The 26775-nt window shown below is 37.3% G+C and overlaps 1 protein-coding gene across 12 annotated transcripts in view; it reads left to right on the forward strand.

Annotated features, from left to right (window-relative positions):
- Positions 1-26775, forward strand: part of ZMYND8 (zinc finger MYND-type containing 8) — a 77631-nt gene that overhangs the window by 17591 nt on the left and 33265 nt on the right. For 3 of the 12 annotated variants that reach the window (XR_014573173.1, XR_014573174.1, XM_083802178.1), the window contains exons 1-3: positions 926-1078; positions 11699-11769; positions 24199-24347. Coding sequence is in view for 9 of the 12 variants with exons in the window: in XM_083802178.1 (XP_083658304.1) it covers positions 1065-1078; positions 11699-11769; positions 24199-24347 (234 nt within the window). In the remaining 3 variants the exon portion in view is untranslated. The other 9 variants (XM_083802177.1, XM_083802176.1, XM_083802173.1 and 6 more) reach the window with 8 other exon arrangements.

The following is a 26775-nucleotide window of genomic DNA, read 5'->3' on the forward strand; positions in this document are numbered from 1 at the left end:
AAAAGCTGGACAGCTATATTAACATTTTTGTGAAAGCAGACCGACAGTGTGCCACATAAAGAATTCTACTTCTTTTTAGGGCCTGCCTTATATCTTAAAAAGTACCAAGTCCTACAGGGTTAATAGACAGGAAACTGCAGCTGCAGCGGACTCATACGGAAGTCAGATTTTTGTTGAACAGCCAGCCCTAGCAGGCCGAAAGGTGGGGGCCGCGGGGGGGGGGGGCGGGAATTTGAGAGTACAGTATCTGGTGTGATACTGATATTTTGGGCTGTTCTCTGCAGCATTTTTTATAAATGGGGAAGGCACGCAACGAATGCCAACAACCCTCTTTGAGAATGCAATTTCTTTTGTATCTTAGTTTCTGTAGAAATCAGCCGTCAGGTTTTTCCCATGCAGGGCTTGGCGTGCAGTATGTAAAACACTCGCACTGTCAGCGTGTGCTTGCTCCTGTGGGTGTTGGTGTGCAGGAGGATTCTCCCCGAATTTCCACATTTTGATTTCCGTCCCTCCTGTGCACGTTCACTTCCGGTACGTTTTGTCCTCTTGTGGCCTCGCTTTCCCTGTGCAACACGTTGCGGGCCACCAGATAAGTGAATTTAGCGTTTTGTTTGGAACGAGTAGCTTTTGTGACCTGGGTGAACTCTTCCTTCCTCAGGTTTAAAATATCCAACTGCCTTCAGCAGCGGCGTGCTGGGGCACGCTTGCTCAGGCAGGCAGTTGGTGATCACTTCCCTCGGCCTGAAAATCTGTGTGTTTTATAGGGGAGGTGGATATTTGGGGGCCCTTCCCAAGTTTCTTTTGCTGCCACGGGCCTAGCTTAGCCTGTCTCCTCTCTGCACAGGATGGCTCCTGCTTGCCAGAGCTGCACAAAGATAATCGCTCAGGAAGTGTTTCAGCCAATCCCCTGAAGCTTTACATTCAGATTTAGCAAAGTAGCCAATCCAGGATTAGCTTTTATTGGGAAGACAGATCATCAAGCTGAAGTGCCAAGCCCTTTCTGTCTGAGTACTGAGAGCCTGTCCTCCATGTTTTATAAGTATTGACATAACACTGTGTTAACAATGCATCCACAGAGGTAAGCCTTACTTTTTACATTTTTTTTTCTCTAAGACCTATGAGTTGTGGGTTGAGAGTGTGATTCTCTGTGATTTGTTGTGCAAAACTCACACCACAGCACTTTATTAAGTTGAAACTGTTTAAATTTGCTTTCTTGGGTCACATGGTTAGTAGCCATTAGCCACAGCTTTATTTTGCAGACTGGCAAAACCTTGGCATACCTACTTCTGCACAGGAGGATGGTGTTTTTAGAATTTAACAAGATCCTGGTATTCCAAAGAAGCTTTCTCTCTCTGAGCAGTTTGCCAGCACTATTGTCTGTTGTGTCACATGCCTGCTGAAGAGAAAATGGAAGCTAGGGAGCAGATGCATTTAACTGCCCTACAGGGAGTCAAGCAGGGATAATGGCAGACAGAAGAACAGGCAAGTTTACCTTTCTAAACAGTGGATGGAATAGCTAAGATAAGTTATCTATGAAAAAATACGGGATTTTTAAAAACCTAGACATCAGCAAAAAGTGCTAATGGCAGATTGTAGATATTGGGCCTAGGTGGTGGTGTGCTGTTGCATCATGTTTTTTATGCAGCTTATCTTAACTTAAAACGATTATTGAACTCTTTTTCTTGCAGGAATAATTAATACAATGTGTTTCTCTTTCTGAGAGACACTGTATGGTTAATATTTTGTTCCTTTAAAAGGGAGTTTTTATGCTGCAGATTTTGGAAATGGGTTGCTGCTCAATAAAATGCAGCAGTACATCAGTTTACAAATCTGATTCTTTATGGAAAATGCTTTTGAACTGTTAGCTTTCTTCTTTTACATAGTTTGAATAAACTAATGTACCTTTTATCTGTGCCTTTTTGTTTTACACTGTATCAGCCACAGTTCTGTTGTGGAGTCCAGAGGATATAAAATCATCTGTGGTTCATGACAGTAGTACGTGTTGTTCGTTCTTGTTTTTTTGTCTTTTTTTTAACTTTTGGTTTAATGCTACGTAATTATTTCAAGAAATTCCTTTTTGATCAATTCCCAAATCTGCCAGCCTGTTGTATCTTCTTAACTGGAAAAATGAGATGGGTGCTTGAACAGTTGGTAAGTAAGCAGCATGCTACTCTGAACATTTTTAATAGTTTTCCAAACATTTTGCTTTTACTGGGTCAGTTAGTCCAGCAGATGAAGTGATTTTAGTGGTTAGCCATATAAAAAATCCGATTTGTTTAGCGTCCATTTTAAGGGACTTGTACGTGTAAACTGTTCCAATTTGAATGCACGTTTTTTTTGATAATTTGCTTCTAAAGTTTGAAGCTTATACTTCCTGTTTACCTCAGGCCAGTGAAAAATATTCTACTTGCTATTTGTTCGTAGATCCTTAATTACCATGTTTGTAGGGTAAAGCGCAGTTTGGTTGTTCGTTAGGTTTGTAAGGTGTGATGAAAGCGCTAGTACTCAGCAATGAAATGACCTTACAAAGTAAAGTAAATAGTACTTAATGGACGTATGTTTTTGATAGTATACAAAGCATAATCTCAGATAAGCTTGCTTGATTCATAACTGATTTAGAACATTTTGTGCCCTTTATTAAGCTTTTAATCGTAACCTTTTCATGCATGTTTTAACAAGTAGGTTTTCAGTGATCACGAAAAACATTACAAAAGCAGAGGAAAGATGCTGTTTTGTGCTTTAATGTAATTTTTGCGCTGTTTTTTGGCAGTTCACACACTTTCATGATTTTAGGAAAGAACTTAGAGCTCAGGTAGCTTTGAAAATGACTGCACCTAGGTACACTTGCATGTTAACTTCAATAGAAGGTTACCAAGATAACATGGTGTAACATGGGCATTTACCTCTGCTTAGTTGTTTGCCTGTATGTTACTCTGAGTACCTCACTTTGCATATCCCCCCCAACAAAAAAAAAAATTACATTGTAAGAATCTCTAGTTCAATTTGCAACCTAAAACACTGCTGTGTTGTACCTCTGAGTTTCATGTGATAGCAGTTTTGTATGCAATTTTAATGCAGTTTTCAGCATACATAAAGGTGCTAACACAGCTAAGAAGTTATTCTGTTCTTCGTTCTTCAATTGCTAAAAACAGAAATTACATTTGGACATAATTTTCCTAGCACTAGTTTATACACATTAGCAGTTTACTTTCAGTCTTAAAAATTGCACAACATAATATTTGTTTAATGTGAGGAAGCAGGAGTAAGTGATCTGCAATCAAAAAGCTTGTATTAAAATGGCTCCCACAGGTTTTGTTAAACTAGGATCTGTTTCAAATCTGCACCTCCAGACACATTGCTGACAGTGAAGCATATTTGTGTAAGCTGCCCTTGTACATGAAATGAAACATAGCATCGTGAGTCTGTTAAGGTTCACTATTTTTAATCACTCAAATATAATTCTTTTATAGTTCACAAAAAATAAATGTCTGCATTGCAGCAAGATGTCTGAGGCAAGGTAGAGACAGCAGTGTTGTTTTACAGATCAGCCCAATCGCGCTGCTCCATGGAGTACTCGAGCCAATAGAAGCAGAGGGTAGGTTAAAGATTGACAATTGCAGTGGCAAGACTGAGAAAGGCCTTCTGGAAATTTCTACCATCTTTGTTCCACCTAAGTAAAGCAAATTCAGCCAAGCTGAAGAATTTCATGTATTTTTGGTGCTTTGTCAAGGTACGATGTTATCACTCACTTTCATAGATTGCATAATAAGAAGCACTCTGCAGATTTTCTGCTGTTCAGGACAGATGGAGTATAGGGTTTTGTTAAAGTGATAGTCACGGGGGAAAAGCACATATTCTTTCTGCCCAAGGTTTTATAGGACTGGATCTTGTGAATTTCACAGTTAGATAGAACATATATGAAACAATGTAGCTGAGTTTTTTTCAGCTTGTAGTAAATGGCCATTATTCTAATGTAACTAGCAGTTAATCGTATAATTGCACTTTAAGTTTTCTGGCTACTAACGAGTAATTTGTATTGTCCAGGATGAGTATGATTAGGCATTATTATTTAGTGCCAGCATCCAGTTACTTTTATAATTAGTTGGACAAAGAATGCAGTGGGGGAAAAACAAAGGAGTGATCTGGATTATAAGCTATGATGAAAACAGTAGCTTTTTAAAAGCTACATGCCTCCCTTATTCTTCCCAGGCAAGCTGTTTTAGTTGGAAGCTAAATAGTACTAGGGAAAAATGAATGATTTCTTTAAACAAATGACACTACTTAACATACTGAGAATGAAAAAAGTGTAGAGTATAAACCACTCCAAATGTGATGTTTTTCCCTCTCTCTTCAGGCAGGAATATTGAAATGTAGGGGAAAACCTACAGTGATACTAGAGAGGCACGTACTAAAAGGGACTTCATGCTCAAAAATCAAAAATAGATTGAGCTATAAATTTACCTCTTCATATCAGTGTTCACAAACTTCAGTTGGCTCTTCTTTCTGAGCTGTCTCCCATTTTGTGATATCACTTTTGCTTTTTTGTTGTTTTTGTTGGTTTTGGCTTTTCTTGATTTTGTTTTTGCTTTGTTTTCAAGTGTATTGGTCATGTGGATCCAGTAGCTGAAAAGTGATCGGTGATGGTCAGTTTTGCATAGTAATGGTACCACTTCAGCACGGTTGGATAAGGGGTGGTAAATCTCTGTGAAAGTGCTCCTCTTCTTTGTCTGGAATTCAGGATATTGATTTGAATCCTGTAAATATCATGAAAGTTGAACATAACCTTTGCCCGTGTAGAATGTTGTATTATTCACTAAGACATCAATTTTGAAATTTTGTTATTTGTGGATCCCTAACATTTTCCCATGAGCATATGAATCCCAATATAATTAATTTAAGCCTAATAGAATAGGTTTGATTTACCTATTTTCTGCAATAGTTTTGGAAAGTACTACACAGGCTTTGAGGGGTCTGCAAACCACAGGCTGAAAACCATTGTAGTAGGCCACATAGCTTGGCCCTTTAATTGTCTTTAGGAAGTATTTTTTTAATACTTTTTTTTTTTAAACAAGTGTATCCCATATCCATGGGTTAAAGTCTAATTTAGAAATTGCTACATAGAAATGGAAATTTATTTATTTCATAGCTGTTTGTCATCCTTCTGTTAACCCTTTACTGGTAGTTGTTGTGCCATCTGTTTAATACTGAGAGATTAAAATTATGTTGTAGCGGGATGTTAACATCCTTAATGTAGCCAGTATAGACCTTTGTTTTCAAACATGATTGTTCTCAAATCATGGTTTTGGCTTCTGAAGTCTATAGCTATTCTTGTTGCCTTGCTTGGGCCTCAGTTCTAGAGTTTATAGTCTTACAGAGGACCGTATAACACCAAGGGTCTTCCTCCTGCTCCTAATTTTCTCTTTTGTGGCACTATTTTGAATGTACTGGATAAAGAGTAAGGTTTTAGAAAGAACTTGCATGTCCTTTAAATTAAAAATATCTATTTTGGCTCTGCATGTCAGCAGAGGTAACTAGCTTAAACATTGCTGTATGCAGACAGCTGAATAAACATTTTGTATATCTTAATTGCTTAGTAGAAATGGAGCATTTTGCAGGGGATTCTACAAAAGGAAACATAAAATATGAGAGGCTCAAACTGGAGAGTGAATCTAAAATTGAGTGATTTCCCTAGTAACCTGTGACTTCACAAAACTCCGTCTTGTGCCTTTATAGATAAACATTCAGATGTCAGGTATCCTTTTGTCATACTTCAAATCATTTCTGATATTTAGATGGTTTCTTCGAATACAGCACTGCTGTTTAAACAAGAGATACTGTTATTGAATAAACTGCTACCATTTTAACTACAGTACAGGAATGAGGCAGTGCAGTGCTGTCAGACGCCATTTTAAGAATCCTGCATAAATAGCATAGCTACCGATGAGTAAGAGACTGTTATAGGTGAGTGCTTATACAAAGCTGCTATTTATTCAGCAATGGCATGCAAATATTTTTTTCAAATTTTTATTGAATGCAGTTTTTTGAAATCATTATTTAGATTTGCTACTCACAAATGTGATATGGGAGAGGCAGGAATTATCTTAAGGATGAAATTCAGTTTTAGTGCTTATAGTCTTAAATCAGTGGTTTTTTTTGTTTGTTTGTTTTCTATTAATTAAAAGGGAAAATGAATTCCATAAATATATAATTCTAGAATTAATGTGCTTATTCCCTAATGTAGATCTAGACTGTATATATGGTCATTGGCTGTTTTGAGTGGTTTTCCATATCTGTCAGTTTTTCTTGGTTAAATGTCAAGGTGCAGTAGTTCATCTGCAACTTTTAATTGCTCTTGGTAGTTTATATAGATTAGAGCAGCTTTAAAGATTTTTGTGTATGTACATTTTTTTTAGATAAGTACTAATACTACAGGAATTATTTTCCTAAACAGAAGAGACAGTATTTCTTTTACTTGTCTGAAATTTGAAAAACTGAATTTTATTCGAATAAAACAAGACTCTTCAGGTTAATAGGTTAATAGAGAACGTATTTAAAAATTGTGCAGCTAAGTTTTTTCCTTTTTTTTTTTTTTTTACTGAAGTATCAGTAAATCCTGTATGTTTGCAATCCTCATTTTTTTTTTCTTTCTGTCCACAACTATCCCCAACGGAATAACCTCCACCCCTTCCCCTCTCATTCAGATGTGTTAAGATAATTTGTATGAAACAAATTAGTTTAACATTTTAGGAAACAATTTATTTTTTAAAGTAAGTTTTGTCCATACTAGTAGGGAAGCTTTAAATGATTAATTGGTGCTCTAGTCAATTGACAGTGAAACTGGCAAAGCTTAAATTTCAATTGTGTTCTTAAAATACGTTCCTCTATGTTCATTCATCTTCATAAGGAAATAAGAGAATAAGAGTATCATTCAGAATGATACAAAGTATTTTCTGTATTCAGTTGGTTACCTAGTTGCATACATACCAGCATCATTTCTGAGCCGCAACCTGAGGGCATCACATTCATAATACACATGCATGATAGTAATGCATGCTATCTGAAATAACAGCTCTAAGCCCTGCAAAAATGAAATCTCCTCAAAATACAACTCTCTAGACTGGCCTACTTGATCACACAGTTATTGTTTACATAAAAATAGATGCTTGTTTGTATTTACTTTGCTGCTGTTCTTGATTTTCATTTTATTTTCTTTATGTGTAATAAGAAGATACCTCTTGCTAAGGACCTGTTTTTCTTGGATTATTTAATTTGAAATCTTTGGGTAATGAAATTTCTGGGTTTGGAAGTTTGAGCTGCATAAAGCATTTTCAGAATATTGCTTGTAATGATGGAAGGTACAAAGGTGGAAAGATCTGTCAGCTTTAGAAGAGTTACTGTAAACTTGCTGTGAATTCCTAGCATGTATTTGCAAGCTTGAGTTTTAAAGATTACCACTACAATCATCACTACTACCATTCAAACAATGTCATGTTGTGCAAGTCATAATACACTACAGCAAATAAAACACTGGGAGATGCTTCTGAAGAGTTGTGAACTTTAAGTATCTTTTATAGCTAAGTCTAACACACTTATTTAACTTTCCCCCCAACATTTTGATGTTTTTTTTAGAATAATCTCAGTAGTTTTCTTACCTACTTAAATATTTGTGCCACTATTTCCAGTTGAGAGAGATTAAATGTAATAGAAAATATGGAGATACAATCTGCTCCTATAAAGGTCAGTTTTCATAGTATACTATATAATTGCAGAATTTTGTGTTAGTTGTGGGTGAAGGGCAGTGTGCAGATGTGTGTATATGCACCTCCATTGCTAAGAGAGATGTATAACCTTTGTATCTAGTGGTGAATCCATTTTGACTGTTCTTATACATTTCAAGTCTTTGGGAGAAGCAGTCTTCAGACATTATCTTTTATATGATAAACCAGAGATGTGTCAAGTCAAGATATTTTGTTCATCTTGGAACTGCTTTTGAAGGATGTTTTTCCTGTCTCTTTAGATCTCTTGAAAGAACATTTTTAAAAGGGGAGCTGGCTGAATTTCCAAAATTGATCTCAGTAGATGGGAAGAGTCAGATTTTGAGTGAAGAAATGTTAGGAGTCCTGACCTGTAACACCCCCACGGTTCTAGGTTTGGGCCTGCAGGAGTAAAGCACCTTCAGTCAACTCTAACTTCCCATGCTACTTTGGTCAGGGATGTAGGAACAGTTCCCACTCCTGAGCTGCTGTATTGATCTGCCACACCCATTTCTCCCTGTATTCATGCACAACGCTCTGCCTTTTAATGCTGACTTGGGGCAGCTGTTGTGTTATTGTTTTATCACGTTCCCCTGAGGTTGTACCCCCAGCGCTCAGCACTAGCGCAAGTTCTCTGCAGTGTCTTTATCAATGATCTGGATGGGGGGATCGAGTGCACCCTCAGTAAGTTTGCAGATGACAGCAGGTTAGGCATGAAGGTAGGAGGGCTCTGCAGAGGGAGATGGGTGGGCTGGACCAATGGGCCAAGGCAAGCTGTATGAAGTTCAACAGGGCTGAGTGCCGGGTCCTGCACTTGGGGCACAACAACCCCATGCAACGCTACAGGCTGGGGAAGCAGTGGCTGGAAAGCTGCCCAGCAGAAGGGGACCTGGGGGTATTGTTCGATAGCCAGCAGGACCAGGGGAGTGACTGTCCCTCTGTACTCGGCTCTGGTGAGGCCGCACCTCGAGTGCTGTGTTCAGTTTTTGGCCCCTCGCTACAAGAAGGACATCGAGGCCCTGGAACGTGCCCAGAGAAGGGCTACGAAGCTGGTGAAGGGCCTAGAACATGAGTCCTATGAGGACCGTTTGAGGGAACTGGGGGTTGTTTAGTTTGGAGAAGAGGAGGCTCAGGGGAGACCTTATTGTACTTTACAATTACCTTAGAAGAAGTTGTAGTGAGGTGGGGATCGGGCTCTTCTCCCAAGCACCAAGTGATAAGATGAGGGGAAAAGGCCTCAGGTTGCACCAGGGGAGGTTTAGGTTGGATATTAGGAGAAATTTCTTTACTGAAAGGGCTGTGCAGCATTGGAACAGGCTGCCCAGGGAAGTGGTTGAGTCACCAACCCTGGAGGTGTTCAAGAACCATGTAGGAGTAGAACTTAGTAGCATGGTTTAGCGGTGGACTTTAGGACTAGGTTAAGGGTTGGACTAGATGATCTTAGAGGTCTTTTCCAACCTGAATGATTCTGTGAACAAAATGCGTCTGATGCATTTGGATGAATCTGGAACATCATTGTTTTAATGTAAATTAAACCTGAGCTCCTGCTAAAGGGGTATTTCAGTCCCGACAGCCCCCTTCTCCCCCCAGCCCGCATTACATCCTCATTTCCTCTTTTCTGCACATCTAGCTGCACAGTGAGCTATATCACAGAATTGATTCAGTTAAAATTGACATGATTTTTGGATCATTAAGTCAGCTATTGGAGAGACCTTTCCTTTAGTAGCAGACAGTGTAAAATGATCTTAAGACTTCAAACGGAGTCTTTACAAGACTTGTATGTTCTAATCTGTGGCAGAAACTGGATCTGTATTTTAAAACAGGTAATGTGTGCTGCCAACTTATTTCACTCTTGACAGAATTAATATTTACAAGTCGATTTTTTAAAAAGTGTTCTTTTATTACAGTTTGGTGATTTGAAAATAGGATTTTATATGGGGAAAGAGAAGAAAAAAAGTAGTGCAACATGGGAAGAGAGTAATGAACCAATCCTGTAAGCCCATCCATTCCTATTTCTTAGGAAAGAGAAGGGGCAAGGGCAAGTTTTGGTGTCTGCCACACACTGCCAGCTCCTCTTTGCTCGAGGCCTTCTGGGAAAGGATGTAACAAATGCACAGTATAATTGATCTTCCCATGCATAGTAAATTGGTGAGCATCATATTATGGTCAAGTCTACTATGCATTTAATTTATCTGTGCAAAATAAATCTGAGAAACGTGCTATGGTCAACAGTGCTACACATTTACCATAATTCTGGTCACATGGCTCCCTTTCTGTGCTCCTGGAATTAGCAGCATAGTTAATAGAATTTGTTTTTTATGATGTGTTTTATGATTTTAAAGTGCTTAATTTGTGAATTATTACTATATTATTACTATATATGAATGACAAATATGAAATAACATTTTCTGGAGCTGATGGATCTTCTGAGCTTTGAGTCTTCCATACATTGAGCTCTGTTCATTTGTATTTAAACTTTTGGCTGACGTAACTGTCCTGTTTAAAATATGAAAGGGATTCCAACCCAACCCCCTGACAGTTGATAGGTGCTCAAAAGTAGTTTTGATAAATACCAGACTAAAAAGTCCTTCTGCTGGTAAGTTTTACTTTGTTTAGAAAACTGTTTTAACTTATACCAGTAACAAAACTCCTGCTAATACAAACTGTTTGTCAGTCTCAAGAGTTTTTCTGTTATAAATGTAACTAAGTCCTCCCTGTTACTTCAACGCTCTGATTAGCTGCCTTAGGCAGATTTAATGGTATTGGCTAAAGCAAAGGTCTCTAGCTGTCCTCTTGGCCTTCATGGTAGAAATAGCTGTCCCTATTGCTGGGATGGCTGAAGGGAAAATCTCAGTCCACTCTTAGCAGCAGTAGCTCACAGTCTGCCATATCAACATAAACTGGTATTAGCAACAACTTACGTTAACAAACTAGACAGTAAATCCTCACTGCAGAGGAAAAGATCTACATCCTGCTTGGCTGTCATGCTTTGGTGGTATTAGTAGACAACTGTGATACCTGCTTCAAGCACCGTAATTGCATTTGTCCATTATTTTGAATTTGGGCTTGCTTCAATGTCATGTTTTCTTTTATCATTCATCTGTACCAGTCATAGCTGCAAAACTGGTGTGTAACTCAATACTTCTAGTTTTTGTTTCATTTCTCTTCCACAGTCCTTCTCCAAACTGACTTAACTAGTAAAATGTATCGAGTTATTTTGCTGAATGGCATAACTATAAGAAAGTAGAATGCTAGCAAGTCAGATCTAGTTTGTCATCTAATGAACCATTTAATCCTACCTGGAATAAATTAAAAGCATCTGTGTAAGATCCCATGGTTGAATGATAGTAACAACTCAGTTCTGTTTATTCTTTATTAAAGATAATAATTAATTAATGGAATTGTATTGCCAGTGGATTATAAATACGTAGTTTTCTGTTACAGAGTCTCATTTAAAAATCCTTGAAATTATTTATTTTAATAGTTTTTTAAACTGCATGTTACATTCTAATTTTGCAAGCTGTTCTGTTGCTAAATCTGTTACTTCAGCTAATCTGTTCAGTGGTGCAGGCGAGTGTTTAAACATTAGCATGAGTCTGTTCACACAGTTTATACAGGCCTTAGATGAGGAGGCACAAGGAAGAGAATTCCTGTTTTTCTGTCCTGTATGATTTATACAGACAATGGCATACATGTTACAAGGCTGTTGTTAGTATGGAAATGTTGCCTTTTTGATGGGTAACATGCAGCATGCATGTGTACGGGGACTGCCTCTCTCCATGTTCTGGTCAGTGTATACTCTGGCAAATAGCAGACCTTTAATTTAATCAGAAATCTTCATATAGTTGTATTTGACAGTGTCATGTTGAATTTCTATGTATGAAATTAGACATGGGAATAATATAATCTAAAACTCTCCTAATTCACTTTTTTGACTCCTGCAGTTTGGCTGAAGAGGAAATAAAGGCAGAGCAGGAGGTGGTGGAGGGGATGGATATCTCCACTCGATCCAAAGGTGAGTGAGAAGGACTATTTCAGGTGTGTTCTACAACAAAGAAGAATATTTGTAAATGGGATAGCAGGAGCTGTGCAATCATGTAATCTACAAAGAAACTGCACTTCAGCGAAGACGCAAGACTCACTGTATATTTGATGGTGTCCGTTGTATTTTGTAAAGTGTTTTAGTTTTTGCTGAGTTTTTGTTATATGTCAACCCCACCCACCCACCTGCATGCTCCATTGTTACTTCTGGTTTACGAATAACTAAGGTTAGGTCCCTGGAGAAAACATCACCCTTTTGTATCATCTTACTTACAATGGCTTCCTTTGAAGTACTTCTAGATTTGCAATGTACGGGAAGGAAATACTACCTTAATATTGCTACTTAGGGTAACTGATCCTAATTGTCCTAAGAATAAAGAAGAACATTAACATTTAAATTTCCATAAAAACTGGTCCACTGAACAGTGTGGTTTCAAGGATATTAATATATGTATCCCATTATCCTCACCTAAAGAAAACTTGGTGGAATTGTAGGTGACTGAGAATTTCTATCCCTCAGGTTTCTGGAGTTTTTCCTATGAACAAGTTACTAGAGGCAAATGCTGTTCTCTCTCGGTATAAAGAAAACCAAAGATGTAACCATCTGTTATCGGTGTAAATAATGCCACTGTCATTTGGAGTGGAGGAAAAAAGCCCTTCAATCAAATACTTGTGCATAATCACTTGCTCCAGTTCATTGTAATTGACTGCCAGCTGCCTGTCCACACTCCTTTTGCACTTGCAGATGATTTTGTAGCTCAGTTTACCTGAAAACTATTTCTGTAAAACAGCAGCAATGGATACTACCATCCTGTTTAAATTCTGGCGCTACCATCCTGTTTAAATTCTGGCGCATACACACATTTCTACTACAGGGGTCCTAAGTCCTGTCAGTTCTTGACTGCGCAGATGTAATTGTCTTAAAAGCTTGGCACAGGTCATCTGCATTCTCTTGTTGTTAATTACAGATCCTGTGGAGATAACATGGTTATTAAATTGAATTTAGGTCATATTTTACTAATGGACAGTAATTTTCTTGTTTCAGTTCTCATGGTATGGTTAGATGGTATAATACCTACCATCTGACAGCTCAGAAGAGATTCAGTTAGTCATTTTGCCCCCCTTCTCCCTGTACTTTTCCCCCTTCTCTGCTTCTTGTCTTGCACACCAGTCTCCATCCCTGAACTATTTGTAATGTTTACTGTTCTCTATATTTCAGTTTACTAAGCTAGCAGAAAATTAACCTTTTTTTTTTTTTTTTAATGATTGTAACTGAAAGGGGAAATTCTTGGTCCTCCCTGCTCCCAACTTTGTGGTCCCACCACTTAACTCCTTTGTTAAGACAAAGGGGGTGATATGACATATTTCAGCTTCAGTTCACCTTAGAAAGACTTTGACACAGATATCGACGCTAATAAGAGCTTCACATGCATCAAGCAAGCTAAACTATTAGTTATGTCACTCTGACATCCAATATCTAAAAGCCTTTTATGAGTCTAATACCTGTTTATGTAGTTGTCTGCATTTTAGCACTGCTGTTTACTCAGCACAGAAACAAACGCATGATCCATACAACAGGTTGCAATTCCCTTGCATTAATTGTAGTGCTGGTCTGACCTCAAGGTGTAGTGATTCAATGAACTAAGCCCACAGGAAAACTTGTGCGTTTCTTGTAGGGTTAAGATGAAATTTCCCAGGACAGTAAGCTGATTTAATCCCTCATGGTTATTGAAAGGGGCAGTCTTTCAACTCACAATCTCGGCTCTCACACACGTGATCTTGCAGCTCCCCTTGCTTGGGCTCAGTTCAGTTCTAAGCGAGCTAACCTGTAAGACAATGACTTATGTTTTTATACTTCACTGACTACTCATTTTCTTTAATTGGTTTGTTAAATTTGGAGTGTGTGTTGGACAAAACCCATGCCTGCGCTATTCTAAGGGAAAAATAACCATCACCCATTTTTAGCCCTTTCAGCTACATTTTTGTTGGTGAAGAAGCGTTGTGGGATGTAAAATAAATAAATAAATAAAGACTTGCCTATAAGCTTTGTTATATTCCGAACTTAATTTATGAATTGGTGGTAGAACTTTATACTAGTTGAATGCATAGGAAGTTTGCATAGAAAATAAAAAGGAAGTACCTGTGGATCATAAATGTCACCTGGTTAGTACCAGAGTTGGCCATGTTTTAGGCCTGCTAAAATGAGTCTTTCTTGGCTTGTTATATGTATTGAGACAAGTTTCTCTGTTAGTTCCATGTAGTGTTTCTGCAATAGAAAATTCACAAACCAGAATTTAAAAACTGTTGTTATACCCTGTATAAGGTAGAAAAAATGTGGCAAGGTTCTATACAGGTGTGATAGTGGTAGCAATGTTTCCTCTTGTAACATTAATCTTATTCAGAATTTTGCTTTGTGTGCTTTAGAAAGGATGTAGATGAGGAAATTGACCCTATATAGACAAACTGTTAAGCATGGAGCTCTGCTTGTGTGTTTTGGTTTTGTTCTTGATGGTCTGAGGAGCTTGTGCAGAAATTAAATTGACAGTATTGTTTAACTTCACACTTGTCCTGGAGAAGCTGATGTGCTCCAAGTTTGTAGCCTAAGTTGCTCTGCTACAGTGTGCTTTGTAGAGATAATTTGGGCCCTGGGTAGTGATAGTTGTAATGAAATAGAATGTTTTAAAGACAGCTAGGTCTATGCAGACCTCTTCATAAACATTATTGTTTTAGAATAAACAGTTTAATTCTAATTGTTATAAATCAATTCCAGTTCAGTTTAGGCTAAGCTGAAACATGCATTGTTTAATCTGTAACAAAGGTGTCAACATAGCCTTTTGAATTGGTTTAAGTAATGTGGTGGTTTCAAAGCAGCCTAAGCTGGTCAAACTGCTCAGTGCTGCAGTTTTATCCACTTCCTTCAATAGCTAAGCTGACAGGAAACTAACTGAACCATAAAACATGCATAGTCTTCTACTAGCTTAGTGTGCTGAAATAGCTTGGTAGATTGCCAGAACTGGTGTAAGAGAGAGGGCAGGAATATACCAGTTGAGTGCAGGAAGTGTAGAGGTTTGGCAGCCAGTATTTAGATGGGTTTAGGCTCTAATGAAACTAAAACATAAAACCATAGCTGAGACTTCTTATGCTTTAGAATGTGGTGTCTAAGAGTGAGTCTATAGCAATAGTCAGGAGGAGAAGACTTACTGTAGCAGTTCTAATTTAGGTCTTCCTATAAGCTGTGAATGTGCAGCTTAAAGATGGGGTTTTAAAACCCCATTAAAGATGGGGTTTTAAAGTATACTGCTGCCTTGATCAGAACAAGCAGGTGTAAGGCATCTGAAAACTGGAAATGGGAAATGATGGCTTAAAGAGAATAAAGAAAGTCTGAGAAAACAGAATGGATTCAGTAGAGGATTGCTATTTAGCAAAGGAGAAAGGCCAGGGATTAGATTACTGTAATATTTTGTCTTCTGCATATGATACATTAACATGTCTGACAGAAACATCTTGTTGTATTTCTTTTCCAGCCCTATGGACTACTTTTTAAACTTGTTTATTAAATATTTCAAGATGGAGCTTTCAAGGCTTTCTGGAGAATTTCCTGAATGTTTCCAGGTTGTGCTCCCAGAACAGTATAACCAGCTAAATCATTGTCTGATGCAGTTCTGTCTTCACTTGTACTTGTTTTCTTTGGACAGCAGTAGACTCATCAATGGGCCTTTTCATACTATTGAATTGGAAGATTTTGTTTGTTTGTTTTATAATTCTCAGGTCAGTTTTTCGTCTACTTACCTGTTGATAGAAGTTAGCCTTGGTGGCAGATGGACTTCCATAACACCTGTATTTCAGCTAGTACCCTATTTGCCTGCCTAGTTAACTAGTCAAAAGTAGTTCTTTAACTCTCTCCATCCCTTCATCAGTCATACATTCCTTATGTTTCCTTTGCATCTATACTGGCGCTTAGCCAATCATATTCTCAGTGAGTTAAGGACTTGGGTACAGAAGCAGTTTTCTATGTGCTTATCTCCCTGAACCAGATTACTAGGGAGTTGGATAGATGTCATTGCTAGGATCAGACTTGTCCTGTCAGTGACAACTAGTCATTAGATGGTCTTAGCTGTGTCATCAAATGATATTCTGAAACACTACTACACTTAATGGTGAGAATTCTGACTAGTACAAATTTTGCCCTGCTAAAGGTTTGTATTGAAGGCATCTTAAGGACGTCTCTCAGCAGTAAAGACATTGTTCGGTTATTTTGAATATAAATACAAAATGATTACTAAAATCAAATTCCCCAAATAAATTATATATATTGTAACAATTTCATAATAAAACATTTTTTATCAACTTTCTGATACCAAGTATGAAATTCTTGCTTCAATTTGAAAAATAATTTGAGAATGCTTCAGTGCAAAGTAGTACGGCCTGAGACTTTTTTCAGTAGTGCAGAGGGTCTTCAGGAGTGCCTTGGCAGCAAGCCCCCCTACAGCCAGGCTGTAGTTAATAAGCTGCTTACCTCTGCTATATTGCCAGAGGTTTGCATGTGTTTCTTGTTTTTATCTTTCAAAGTCCTGCACTGAAGACGTGTAACAATGTCTTTCTGTACTTGCCCAAAACTGTAATGTAAGAACTAATCAGGATTTACACAACCATGGCTAACCTCAGTTATTTATTACATCAAGCAACTGGATTGGGTTAATTGCATCAGTTGAAGTTTCTGGAATGTAAACAGGGCTTTAGTGGTTGATCGCAACTGGGTCATATTTCAAAATCCTGGCATAAGATTAAAATGCCTCAGAGTTTGCATATATGTTCTAAAAGAGTTATCCATCATATTGTTAAGCATTTTGTAGATAATTCAGCTTGCTATAGTATGATAGGTAGTGGGTTTGAAAAATTATAAATCTGTTAGCAACCATTCAGGATAATAAAATTTAAAAAGTATAAATGGGAGACTTCATACTTCTAGAAACCGTAAGTAATTGAAGCTTGATCTACCAAATCAGACGACTGTGATGCTCACATTGGAGTTAGTATTGCTCCTTTTTGTCTCAGAATTCTTCCTCAAACCATTTAACTCATATGCAGTCAGAGCTTTTGAGGAGGAGAAAGGAAGGGAGAAGTGATAGTCTAGGTGAAGTTAGGCCAGTTTTCTGTGAGCAGTAGTTACTGATCCTGTAGTTACATGATGGCATGTTTAAACAATGATTTCTAAACTTCAGGTGAACCTCAAGCTAACTTGTCATTTCCCAATGGATGCTTTGGGAGAGCACTCATAAGTGCTCATGTCAATGTTGGTAACATTGTAGAACAATTAATAATAAACTAGTGATGAAAAACAAGTAGCTTTTACTGAGAACTTAAAAGGTTATTTCAAGTATATTTTTTCACTTGCACTAGAAACAATTTTTAAATAATGTGGAGGTAAAAATTAAAAATCTCAAAAATCGAGAAATAAGTGGAGTAAGATTGGCAAGATTATTCAGTAGAACAATTGGTTTATCATATAATCTTTAATGAAATGTTCATTTATTATTTTTCTGTAATGCCCTTCATTTAGAGTACTGAACATTTCATATTAACTTCTTTCTGAGTGCTGGGTAACTGTAAGTCTGATCCCTGCCTTTTCAGGTAGAAAAGGTGGGTGTACAGTCAATGCCCATCTGACCCAACTTGGTTCAAGTTGTCTTGCTCAACCTATGACAGGAGTTTTGTAGAAGAAGCAGGGAGATGGCAGAGATATATACTGATTGACAATTAACTGGCATTGTGAAATAGACTCTTAAGTGAGACATTTCTTGCTCATTAAACACCTTTTTTAAAAATACTTGCTTGATATGTAAGAGATCATAAATTCTTGGTGTTATTTTTTTGAGCAGAAACTTAAATTGACCTCCTATAGAATTGTCCTAGTCACCAAGCTGTTGTACAGTTTAAATTCGGTGGTCTTTGTTCTTTCCTCTTGGATTTGTTTCGCTTTGTTCAAGTAATAAATATTAAATTGAACTACATTGGGAAACTAATCCAGGTTAAAAATTGCCCTTCCTCCTGACAGATTATTTTAACAAGGATGAATGTCTTGATCTGATTCTCAGAACAGCTACATGTATTCTGCTAACAGAGCTGGAAGAGTCGAGGAATGAGAGGCAGTGTGTGCTAAACAGAGCACTGCTGTCAAGAAAAATTATCATAAAATACAACTTAGGCATTCTCTATCTTAATTAGAGTTTGAAACTAGGTACTGTCATTCTTACTTTACCTGAGCTGAATTAACGATTGTTTATATTATTAGTTCCCTGACAGGCTGGTAGATTGGTGATTGGTAAACATAGTGATAGAGAAAGGCATTAGACTATTCTACCAGCACAACTAAATCTGAAAGAAAATGCCTTTGCATTGTTGTTTTCCTGTCTGTTCCTTATTTTTCTTAAAGTTATATCTTACATTCCTCCAGAAAATCTCTTGACATTTCAGTAACTTCTCAGTTGAAAACAAAAAACACAAAAATCATAATTCAGGTCAGTTTTTGTGTGTTTTATGAGTCACCACTTGTTTATTTGAAAATCCCTAATATTCTCAGGCTTGAGCCACAGAAGCAAATTACGCTAGTTTAATGTAAAGTAGTTTTCAAAATTGGTTAACCAAACATATATTTCTATGGGATCATTAGTGCATTGGTTTAATCAGTATTGAATCAGTACCTTTTTCCAGCTAAAGTGTAGTTTGGATTTGGCAGTAACTGAATTGCAATTCACTTCTTGTTTAGCTAATAGCAGTTTAACCCTTTTCTGACCTGAATCAGGCAGCTTTGGAAAAAAACATAATTTGAAAGTGAGAAAGTATGACATTATGGCGGCAAGCCAATAAAGAAGAACTTAAATCTAACACCCGATTTTCTTCTTTGCATACTAGAGCTAAGGCACCACAAGCAGTGTCACAGTGTGCTCCGCTGGTGGTAGTTATGTGCCTGGGAGTAAGAAATGGAAGCCAAAGGGCAGAATGCTACATGCTTCTGTTACCCTCCTGGTTCAAGCTGTGCCTGCATACATACACTCTGGAAATAAATGCCCAAGTCTCTTCAGTGAGTTGTGCTGAGGGAGTTACTTGCTGGAGAGAAACTCAAGCTCATAGGTCATTGCAAGTACTTTAAGGATGTTGTTTCCAGGAGGGAGAGACAATTCTTCAGATCTCTGCATTGGGAAAACAAGGATTAAGGTATGGTCAGTACTTCACAGTAAGAGTAGTTTAGGTAAGGCTTCCTTCAGGAGCGTGTGCAAAAACCTCGTTGAGAACTGCAGTTTATAGAAAAGAAACAAAGCATGACATTGTTGTACATACTGTTTGAGCCACGTGGTGATGGCAGGATAAGAAAAAACTGGTGCGATGCAGTTTTTGCTGATCACTCTGAATGCAAACAGTTCCCATGCTGAGTAAGCTCCATTCCACTTTAATGAAAAATTTGAATTCAGAACTTGTTTTGGTTTTAGGTTTGATCGCTTTGGTTAAGTTGTGGGTTTTGGTTTAGCTGACACTGCTGCAGTGTTTCTTTCATGATAGCTGTATAAGCTCAGCTCTCTTGGGATATATGAAGCATATGCCAGCCAAAGGAGTTCTTCTGCCAGCTTCTGTGTGTGATTAGCTGAATTGGAAAACAAAACAAAACAAAAAAGTAAAACTAAAAACAAAGCCTCAACAAAACAAAAAAACAACCTTAGTCTGTCACTATAGTTGTACCTGTGTTAGGATTTTTATAGTCATAGTTGCTTAAGGAGGTGTGGAGAAGCAGATGTATTTTTCTCATATTTAGAGGACATATCTTATTTGACTATTTGTTGTATTGTCAAATTAATCTGAATTTTGGCCTAAAAGGAGTAGGAGGCAGATGCACTTGAATTGAAACAAGTCAAGTAACAGTAATGGTCTCAGACATGCTGTATTGGTTTAATTCAGTGTAGGCATGTGAGAAAATAACTGGTCCTACACACAGGCTACTGATGTAGAAAGGGGAGGGGTAGGAAGGAAAAAATCATATTTCTTAGTGCCAAAGATAACTTTGAACATAGAATGTGTTTTTTTTTTAATTATTATTACTTTACACAAGCTTAACTACATTCTGCTGAAATTTTATATCTTATGTCAACAGAAAAATTTCTTTGACAGCCAACGCAACATTTCTGCTAGGCAACACTGCTGAAATGGCTGTGCCTGTGTAACTCCAGTAGTAGACGCTTTTCCTGGTATTGTCAAAATTATATGTGTGGTTAAGTTGGTGCAGCTATTCTGTATGAACAAAACTCAGGATGGACGAATGCTCCTAAATTTCTCATCCTTCCCTCAGTTGTATTGTCCATTTAGCTTTTTGTGTTTTTCAGATGTTTCTCATATTTATTTACAATTTTCCTGATTCTTAATCATTATCTTGACATGTTACCAAGCTTTTGGTCAATCATAAGTCACTGTATAGCACCAAATTCTCCATGCAATCATGTGGAAAGAAGTCATAACAGCTGCTATTTTCTGTGCGGTTATATATTTTGGGAGAAAAAAAAGTTAAAAAGCTCCAGGAAATGGAGAAAAAAATGCTTGTCATTACAGCTGATAGGTAATGTGTCTGGGCCCACCTGTAGAGTATAAAGCTAATTATAATAGGTAAGACTGATTGACAGGAGTTAATGTAGACCACTACAATTTCTCATTTGCAGAAGTTCTACTACACCTTTTCCATCTTTTTTTATATTTTCTTCCATACATGTGGACAGTGTATGTCTTGAAATGCTTAGACACATCTTCAGATCACTTCTTGAGCTTGCATCATGAGTAAGATATAGTGGCATCATGGGGTTTTTTGAGCATGTTTTCTCAAAGTTTTTCTACGTTAGTAACTGTGTAGTTTCTTGACACTGTTTCACTCTGTCCACTCAATAGTATGCTATTTTCCATAAACATAAGCTTTATAAGCAAGCATTCCAAGGTTATTAAGACTACATTGTATGTATCGCTCCTATTTTTACATCAATGTCATTTGGCCATTTTCATAACAGAGACAAGTCATTAATTCATTATTAGTATATGCTCAACTGTTGTTCAAAATTTTTCAATTTCTGCCTAGCTTGTTAACCTTAGCTCCATTTGTGCAAATCATTATTGCAGCCAGTTTTTTATTTCTTCTTATTGACAGTTTGACCTTCACATTTGTAGAAAACACAGAGATCATCTGGAAATCTAGTTTTTCATTGTGTCATTGACCCTCTAAGATTTGTGCTATGTGACAAATTACCTCATCTTCGAATGAGATTCAGTCCAACTTCAATTTCACAGGGCATTATTTTGTGTACGGTTTTAAAATAAACTTCATTTCCTTGGCTCTTTCAGGAATGTCTAAAGAGAACGTGTCAGTGGCCATGTTACTTGTGGTATCTGTGGTTTTGTTGTAGAAACTAATTATATTTAATTTGTTCTGACAAGCTCTCTTTCTTACGCTGATGTTGGTTCATATATATAAAATCCCGGAGCTCTGTCCAGTCCACGTAACCTCAGCTGCCTGACGGAAACACCTTAGTTAGCAGCATGCCCAATCTTCCCTGCCTCTGTGGTAGGAGGAGGTAAGTCAACTGCATTGTCCTCTGGAGATGTGAATCAGGCTCCCTACACATCTCTTGCCTGCTACTGGCTCTGCAGGCAGAGTAGAGTGACAGCTGTTCAAATTCAGGTAGCTCTGTAACTATGCCTGAAGGCACTGGGGATTAATACAGGCTATGGGAAGGTGACATGCTACCCAAGAGGACTGGAAACTAGAAGGAGCTGGGACACTTGACTAGCCTGCCCTGCTAATTGAGAGCCCTGACAAAAACAGTGGCAGTGGCTTCAAATCAGATACCTGAAATGTTACCTCCTCAGGCCATCTGCCAGCTCCTCTGGTGAACCTTGTTGCGTCTCAGGCATGATTCACTTCTGAATGGCACGTAAATTGCCCATTTTAGCCCAACTTTGATTTAAGACGATTGGCTAAAAACTGGAGTAGGCCCAGGATATCTGCTCCAGGCAGGTTAGATGGCTGGGAGTGCTAACTACTTGCTATGGTTATGCTGGCAAAAGTGTTCTTCAGTCTTCAGTCTTGTCAATGTTTTTGTATATCTTCCTCACACAAGGTTAAATAGATTTTGATAGTAATGCTGATGAGGTTAATACTGCCTTTCATTTTGGGATCTGGGAGATGTGAAGAATTATGGAAGTAAAGTGCTATCCAAATACGTTCAGCTCTTTATTACAGCATTCTGGTACCTATTTTGGGGAGGACTGAGGAGACCGTGGGCCTACCTTGTAGCTCAGTGACATTTTCTCATTCAATAAATTCTTCAAATTCAGACTGGGAGGCATTTGGGGGGAAAAAGGTGCTCATCCACTTCCCACATGGCGTGGTCTAATGCTGTGTTTTTCAGTATTTTTCTGTTTGGGGGAACCTTCAGTATTCTTTGGTGGACCTTTTTGTGTTTAATTTCAAACTATTGACAACATACATGCTCTGATAAGCTGATAAGTTACTGGCTGTTGTTCTGGTACCTCTGAAGTTCATTGGAGACTTCAGGTGAAGTGTTTCAGCGAGTTCTGCGGGCTTAGCAACCTGGTGCGACTGAGCCCATCACTCAGTGAGGCCTGGAAGGAAAGATCACATATCCAGGAGGGAAGGGATAATAGCGTCATCCCAACCAGTGGTTTGATTGACTTTGGCTTCTGTCAAATAGCTGCCAAAAACTACTCTGCCAAAAAAGCTGTCAAGGTGGCTTCAGTCCCCAAAGCAGCATTTCCTATTTTCTTCCTTTGTTCTCACCTGTGTAGCTGCTTTGCTGAATGTGTTACACGCATGTGTGGTTGTGCAGTGAGTGGGACTACAGAAAAAAAAGCTGCAGCCAAAAGTTAGTTTTTAGACAGATTTTATTTCTCAATGGCTTTGCATGCAGCCACAGAAACACTTCTACTAGCACAGGTGAGTAGGGAATTGAAAATACGGGAGTGACTTTGGGGAGGTTTCAGTTGTTTCTCTTTATTGGAGTGGTGACTTCTGACCCCTTGGGTTTTATCTATCATTTAGTTTTGTTACACACATCAACAACTTAAGAAAAAATGAAACAAATGTTAAAAAAAAGTCTGTTAAACTTTCACTTGTTTTGTCAAACTTGTTTCACTGAACTATGATTGTCTATTGCAGTTTTTGTTTTTGAAAAATGTTAGTACTTTGTAATTAAGCTGAGCTTTCCGTATTCATTAGGAGTCATTTAAATTTTGTTCTGAGAAAATGAAGTTGCAAATACTCATATTTCCACCTAGGATATTTCTGATGAGCTTGTAAGTGATGTTTTTATTATTACTATTTTTTTTTAAAGTGTATTAATAACAATTTAGCATAATTGGAGGACTGAAACAGACTAGAAGATACACAATATATGGGTAGACCTGTGTTTCAATTTCCTCTCTCTCTGTGTCTCAAGAATTTTTTCAGTTCATAGCCACCTGGGCACACACCAGGGCTGCTTAAGTTGCTGCTATTTAATTTAAGCTGCTTGATGAGCTTACACTAAGATAGCAAATCACGACTTAGAGCAGCTGAGACACAGGCACATGTTCCCTTCTGGCCAGCTTTGTTACCTGGAGTAATAACTTTGGGCATAGATTGCAACTGTGACTTATTAAACTGCTCTAGTAATTTGCTTGGTGAATGCGAGAGCGGACTGTGAAGGACACTAAAAAATTGTGTCACTTTCTTTTTGTTACTCTATCTAGCTGTCAAAAGTTACTACTTGAGTGGTAGTCTTGTCTTAATTTTATCTTTTTTACAATTCAGTTTAGCATGTACTACAAATGACTAAGTATTTGAAGCAATATTATTTTCAGACTATCGGACAATTTGATTATTTCTATTAACACATTTCAGTAGGTATATTTAAATATTGGAAATAGGAAGAGTGTCTGACCTTGTCATTTATCATGTTATAAATTCTGTTGTTTATCTTCCTAAATTACAGTGTGAACTTGTCAGAAATTGTTATTTTTATTCTTCTTTTAAGGGGTATTGCATAGATTTGCATGGAACAGTGCTCTGTTACACTACAGAATGTAATTGTTGTTACACTTTAAAAGATACTAAAATTTTAAATTAGATGAATGGTCAGAATTCCATGGGGGGAAAAAAAAATGTAATGTTAATCTAAATTAATATATTGAGAATTCACTTAACAGTGGCACAGCTTAGCAAGTCTGTGATTCCAGTTTTGTAAGTGACTGGATGAAAGGCAGTTGAGAATTTTTATTCTGTTCAGTGGTGGAGTGTGAATGACAAACCGTATCCTTGTCTGAATGTTGTTCATTAATATGCACTCTTTAACAGTATTGCTTGTATCTGTTATAGATCCTGGCTCTGCCGAACGCACAGCACAAAAACGGAAGTTTCCCAGCCCTCCACATTCCTCTAATGGCCACTCACCACAAGATGCATCAACAAGTCCTATAAAAAAGAAAAAGAAACCTGGTCTATTGAACAGTAATAATAAAGAGCAGGTAAGAGAAGTCATGGTCTTGTTATGCTAGGATATGAAACAATGAAGGATTTAGAGACAGCTGAACAGATGCCATTTCCTCATTAGGAAACACAATTTTCGTACTATAAGAAGTATATACTTATTGATGAATGCAGTGGGTGTAGGAGTTTTTAAGTTGGATTTGGGTGGCCTTTATTTTTTATTTTGGGGACTTTTTTTTTTTTTTTTAGAGAGAGAGTACCTGTGTCCTGCTTTTTTATTTCATAAAACTAACAAGACATATAACCAGTAAGTGTTATTTTGAACAAAAGGATTATAAAGGAATATATAAATAATAACAACAACACTAATAACTCTCATTAATTTAAACCATTAGAAGGAAGTGTTTGGGGACACGATCTACTAGATTAGGAAAGATACCACAATATCAGTGGGAATCTCTCATCTATTCTCATTTCTACTACCAATTATTAACAAAAATCCAGCTGCTCCTTCGCTTGGTACTATGCAGATTCCCTCCCCTTCCTTTAAATTGGCAGACAGTATACTCTGCTATCAAACTAGATGAATCAAAGGGTCATGCTGGCAGCATTTTTCAGTTTTCACATTTGAAACATTATTTTCAGTGTCTTCTGAATACTGAGTTCATAGCGTTTATTGTAGCTCTTAGAAGAACTCCAGAAGACATTGAGAAATTCTGATTCAATGTATGATGCAAGTGAAAGAATTATGTGAATTATGTTGAATACCAAATGCTATAAAGCAGCTATATCATCCTGGAAGAGATTGCACGAAGGCAATCTTTAGCCCTACTGAAATTATTTCTCATCTAATTTACAGATAACATACCTCTGTGTTGTTCAAAGTCCTTTTGCATGTTAGTACATTTTTGCCAATATTGTGTAAACACAGGATTAAGTTCTGTGGTTTAAAGCATTTTTTCCTCATTAATAGCATCCATATTAAACATTAGTGTGGTACAATTGCACTGGTTAAGAAAGAAAATTAAATTCCTGATCACTGCAGTTATTCTGGAACAAAAACTGTGAATAACTCGGGCCAAAGAAGTCTTTCAGTGTTAAGTATATTTTATTTAAGGGTAATTGGCAAGTCCCATAATAGCATGTGTAGGCATTGATGAACTAGTTTACTGTGGCCAATCTGGCTTTTACTGAGCTTCACTGCAGGCTCTTTAAACTCCTCCACATCCTGGACACTTGCTAGGGAAATGTTGAAGAAATGTGAAACTGATGAGAAGACAAAGCTTTTATTTTAAGACTGTTAAAATTTAAACTCCTAAAACATTTTGCTCTGATTAGAACAACTGAAAAGGTCTTTTGATGTAGTTGAGATTTTCTATCATTTTGTTTTGTTGTTTGGATCTTTTTTGAGTCTTATTCCTTTTTTCTTTTTTTTTTCTTTTTTTTTTTTTGTCCTTAAACTTAGCTCAGGCAAAATAAGCTGATAGATGTCTAAATGATAGGAACATCCTTGATCAGACAACTAATTCCTCCCATTTTCTAGCAGAAATGGACTCTTTTATTTAGATATTAGGAGATCATTTCTCTGTAGTGTCTTACAGATTTTAAATTTTAAAACAGGATCTTTAATTCTTACAAATTTAGTGTGAATATCCACTTGAAAATCAAAGTATGTAATAAATTTTACTGGTAATTTGCTTTGTCTGCAGTTGAAGACAATGCCCCATAGTTGCATCTATGTATAAGTATAGACTATTGAGATTTTGGTCTTATAGCCGTGGTGCATGCAACTGCAAACAAAACATGCTTCTGAATTGTAAACTGCAGCTTTCTCTTTTTCACTCTGTGTTTACACGTGCCTTTCTATCTTGGTTTGAATGGCATAATAATACATTAGAAATGTAGGAAGAGCCTTTTCTCGTCCCTTTTATTCCACAGGATCTCGTAGAACCTTCCATATAAAAAAACTTGTATTATATGATTAAACATACACAGAGAACGTACAGAAAATAATACCTGGTCCATTTCTGTGGTGGGAGCAAGTACCTTTTCACTAGCTATATTGTCTGTAGAATAGGAAATGAAGACTGCCAAAACATAGAAATTTGAGTGAACCTGTAGGTAGCAGAACACTTTTGGAATTACAGTAACGTTCTTTCTTTGCTTAAAATACTATACCGTATTTGATAATTAAAGGTAATATCTCTTCTGGTGTATCTTTTGAGATATAACACCTTTAGCTGGATTGTCATAGAATATCACTTCTGCACCTTGAACATCCTCTATTCGTGAAAATAATTAGACCTTGTCCTTCGTAACTTAATAAATCTAGAAAGATCACAGTCCAAACTGGCATGATAATGGTTTGTGGTTTTTAATATTTGTCCTGTGTGAGTAGTTTTGTATAGGATGCTGCAAAGGTTTGGAACATGCATATCGTTCTACTGTTTTATGAATCATGTAGGC

The sequence above is a fragment of the Anser anser genome (genome assembly GCF_964211835.1).
Source record: "Anser anser genome assembly, chromosome: 16".
Lineage (NCBI taxonomy): Eukaryota > Metazoa > Chordata > Aves > Anseriformes > Anatidae > Anser > Anser anser.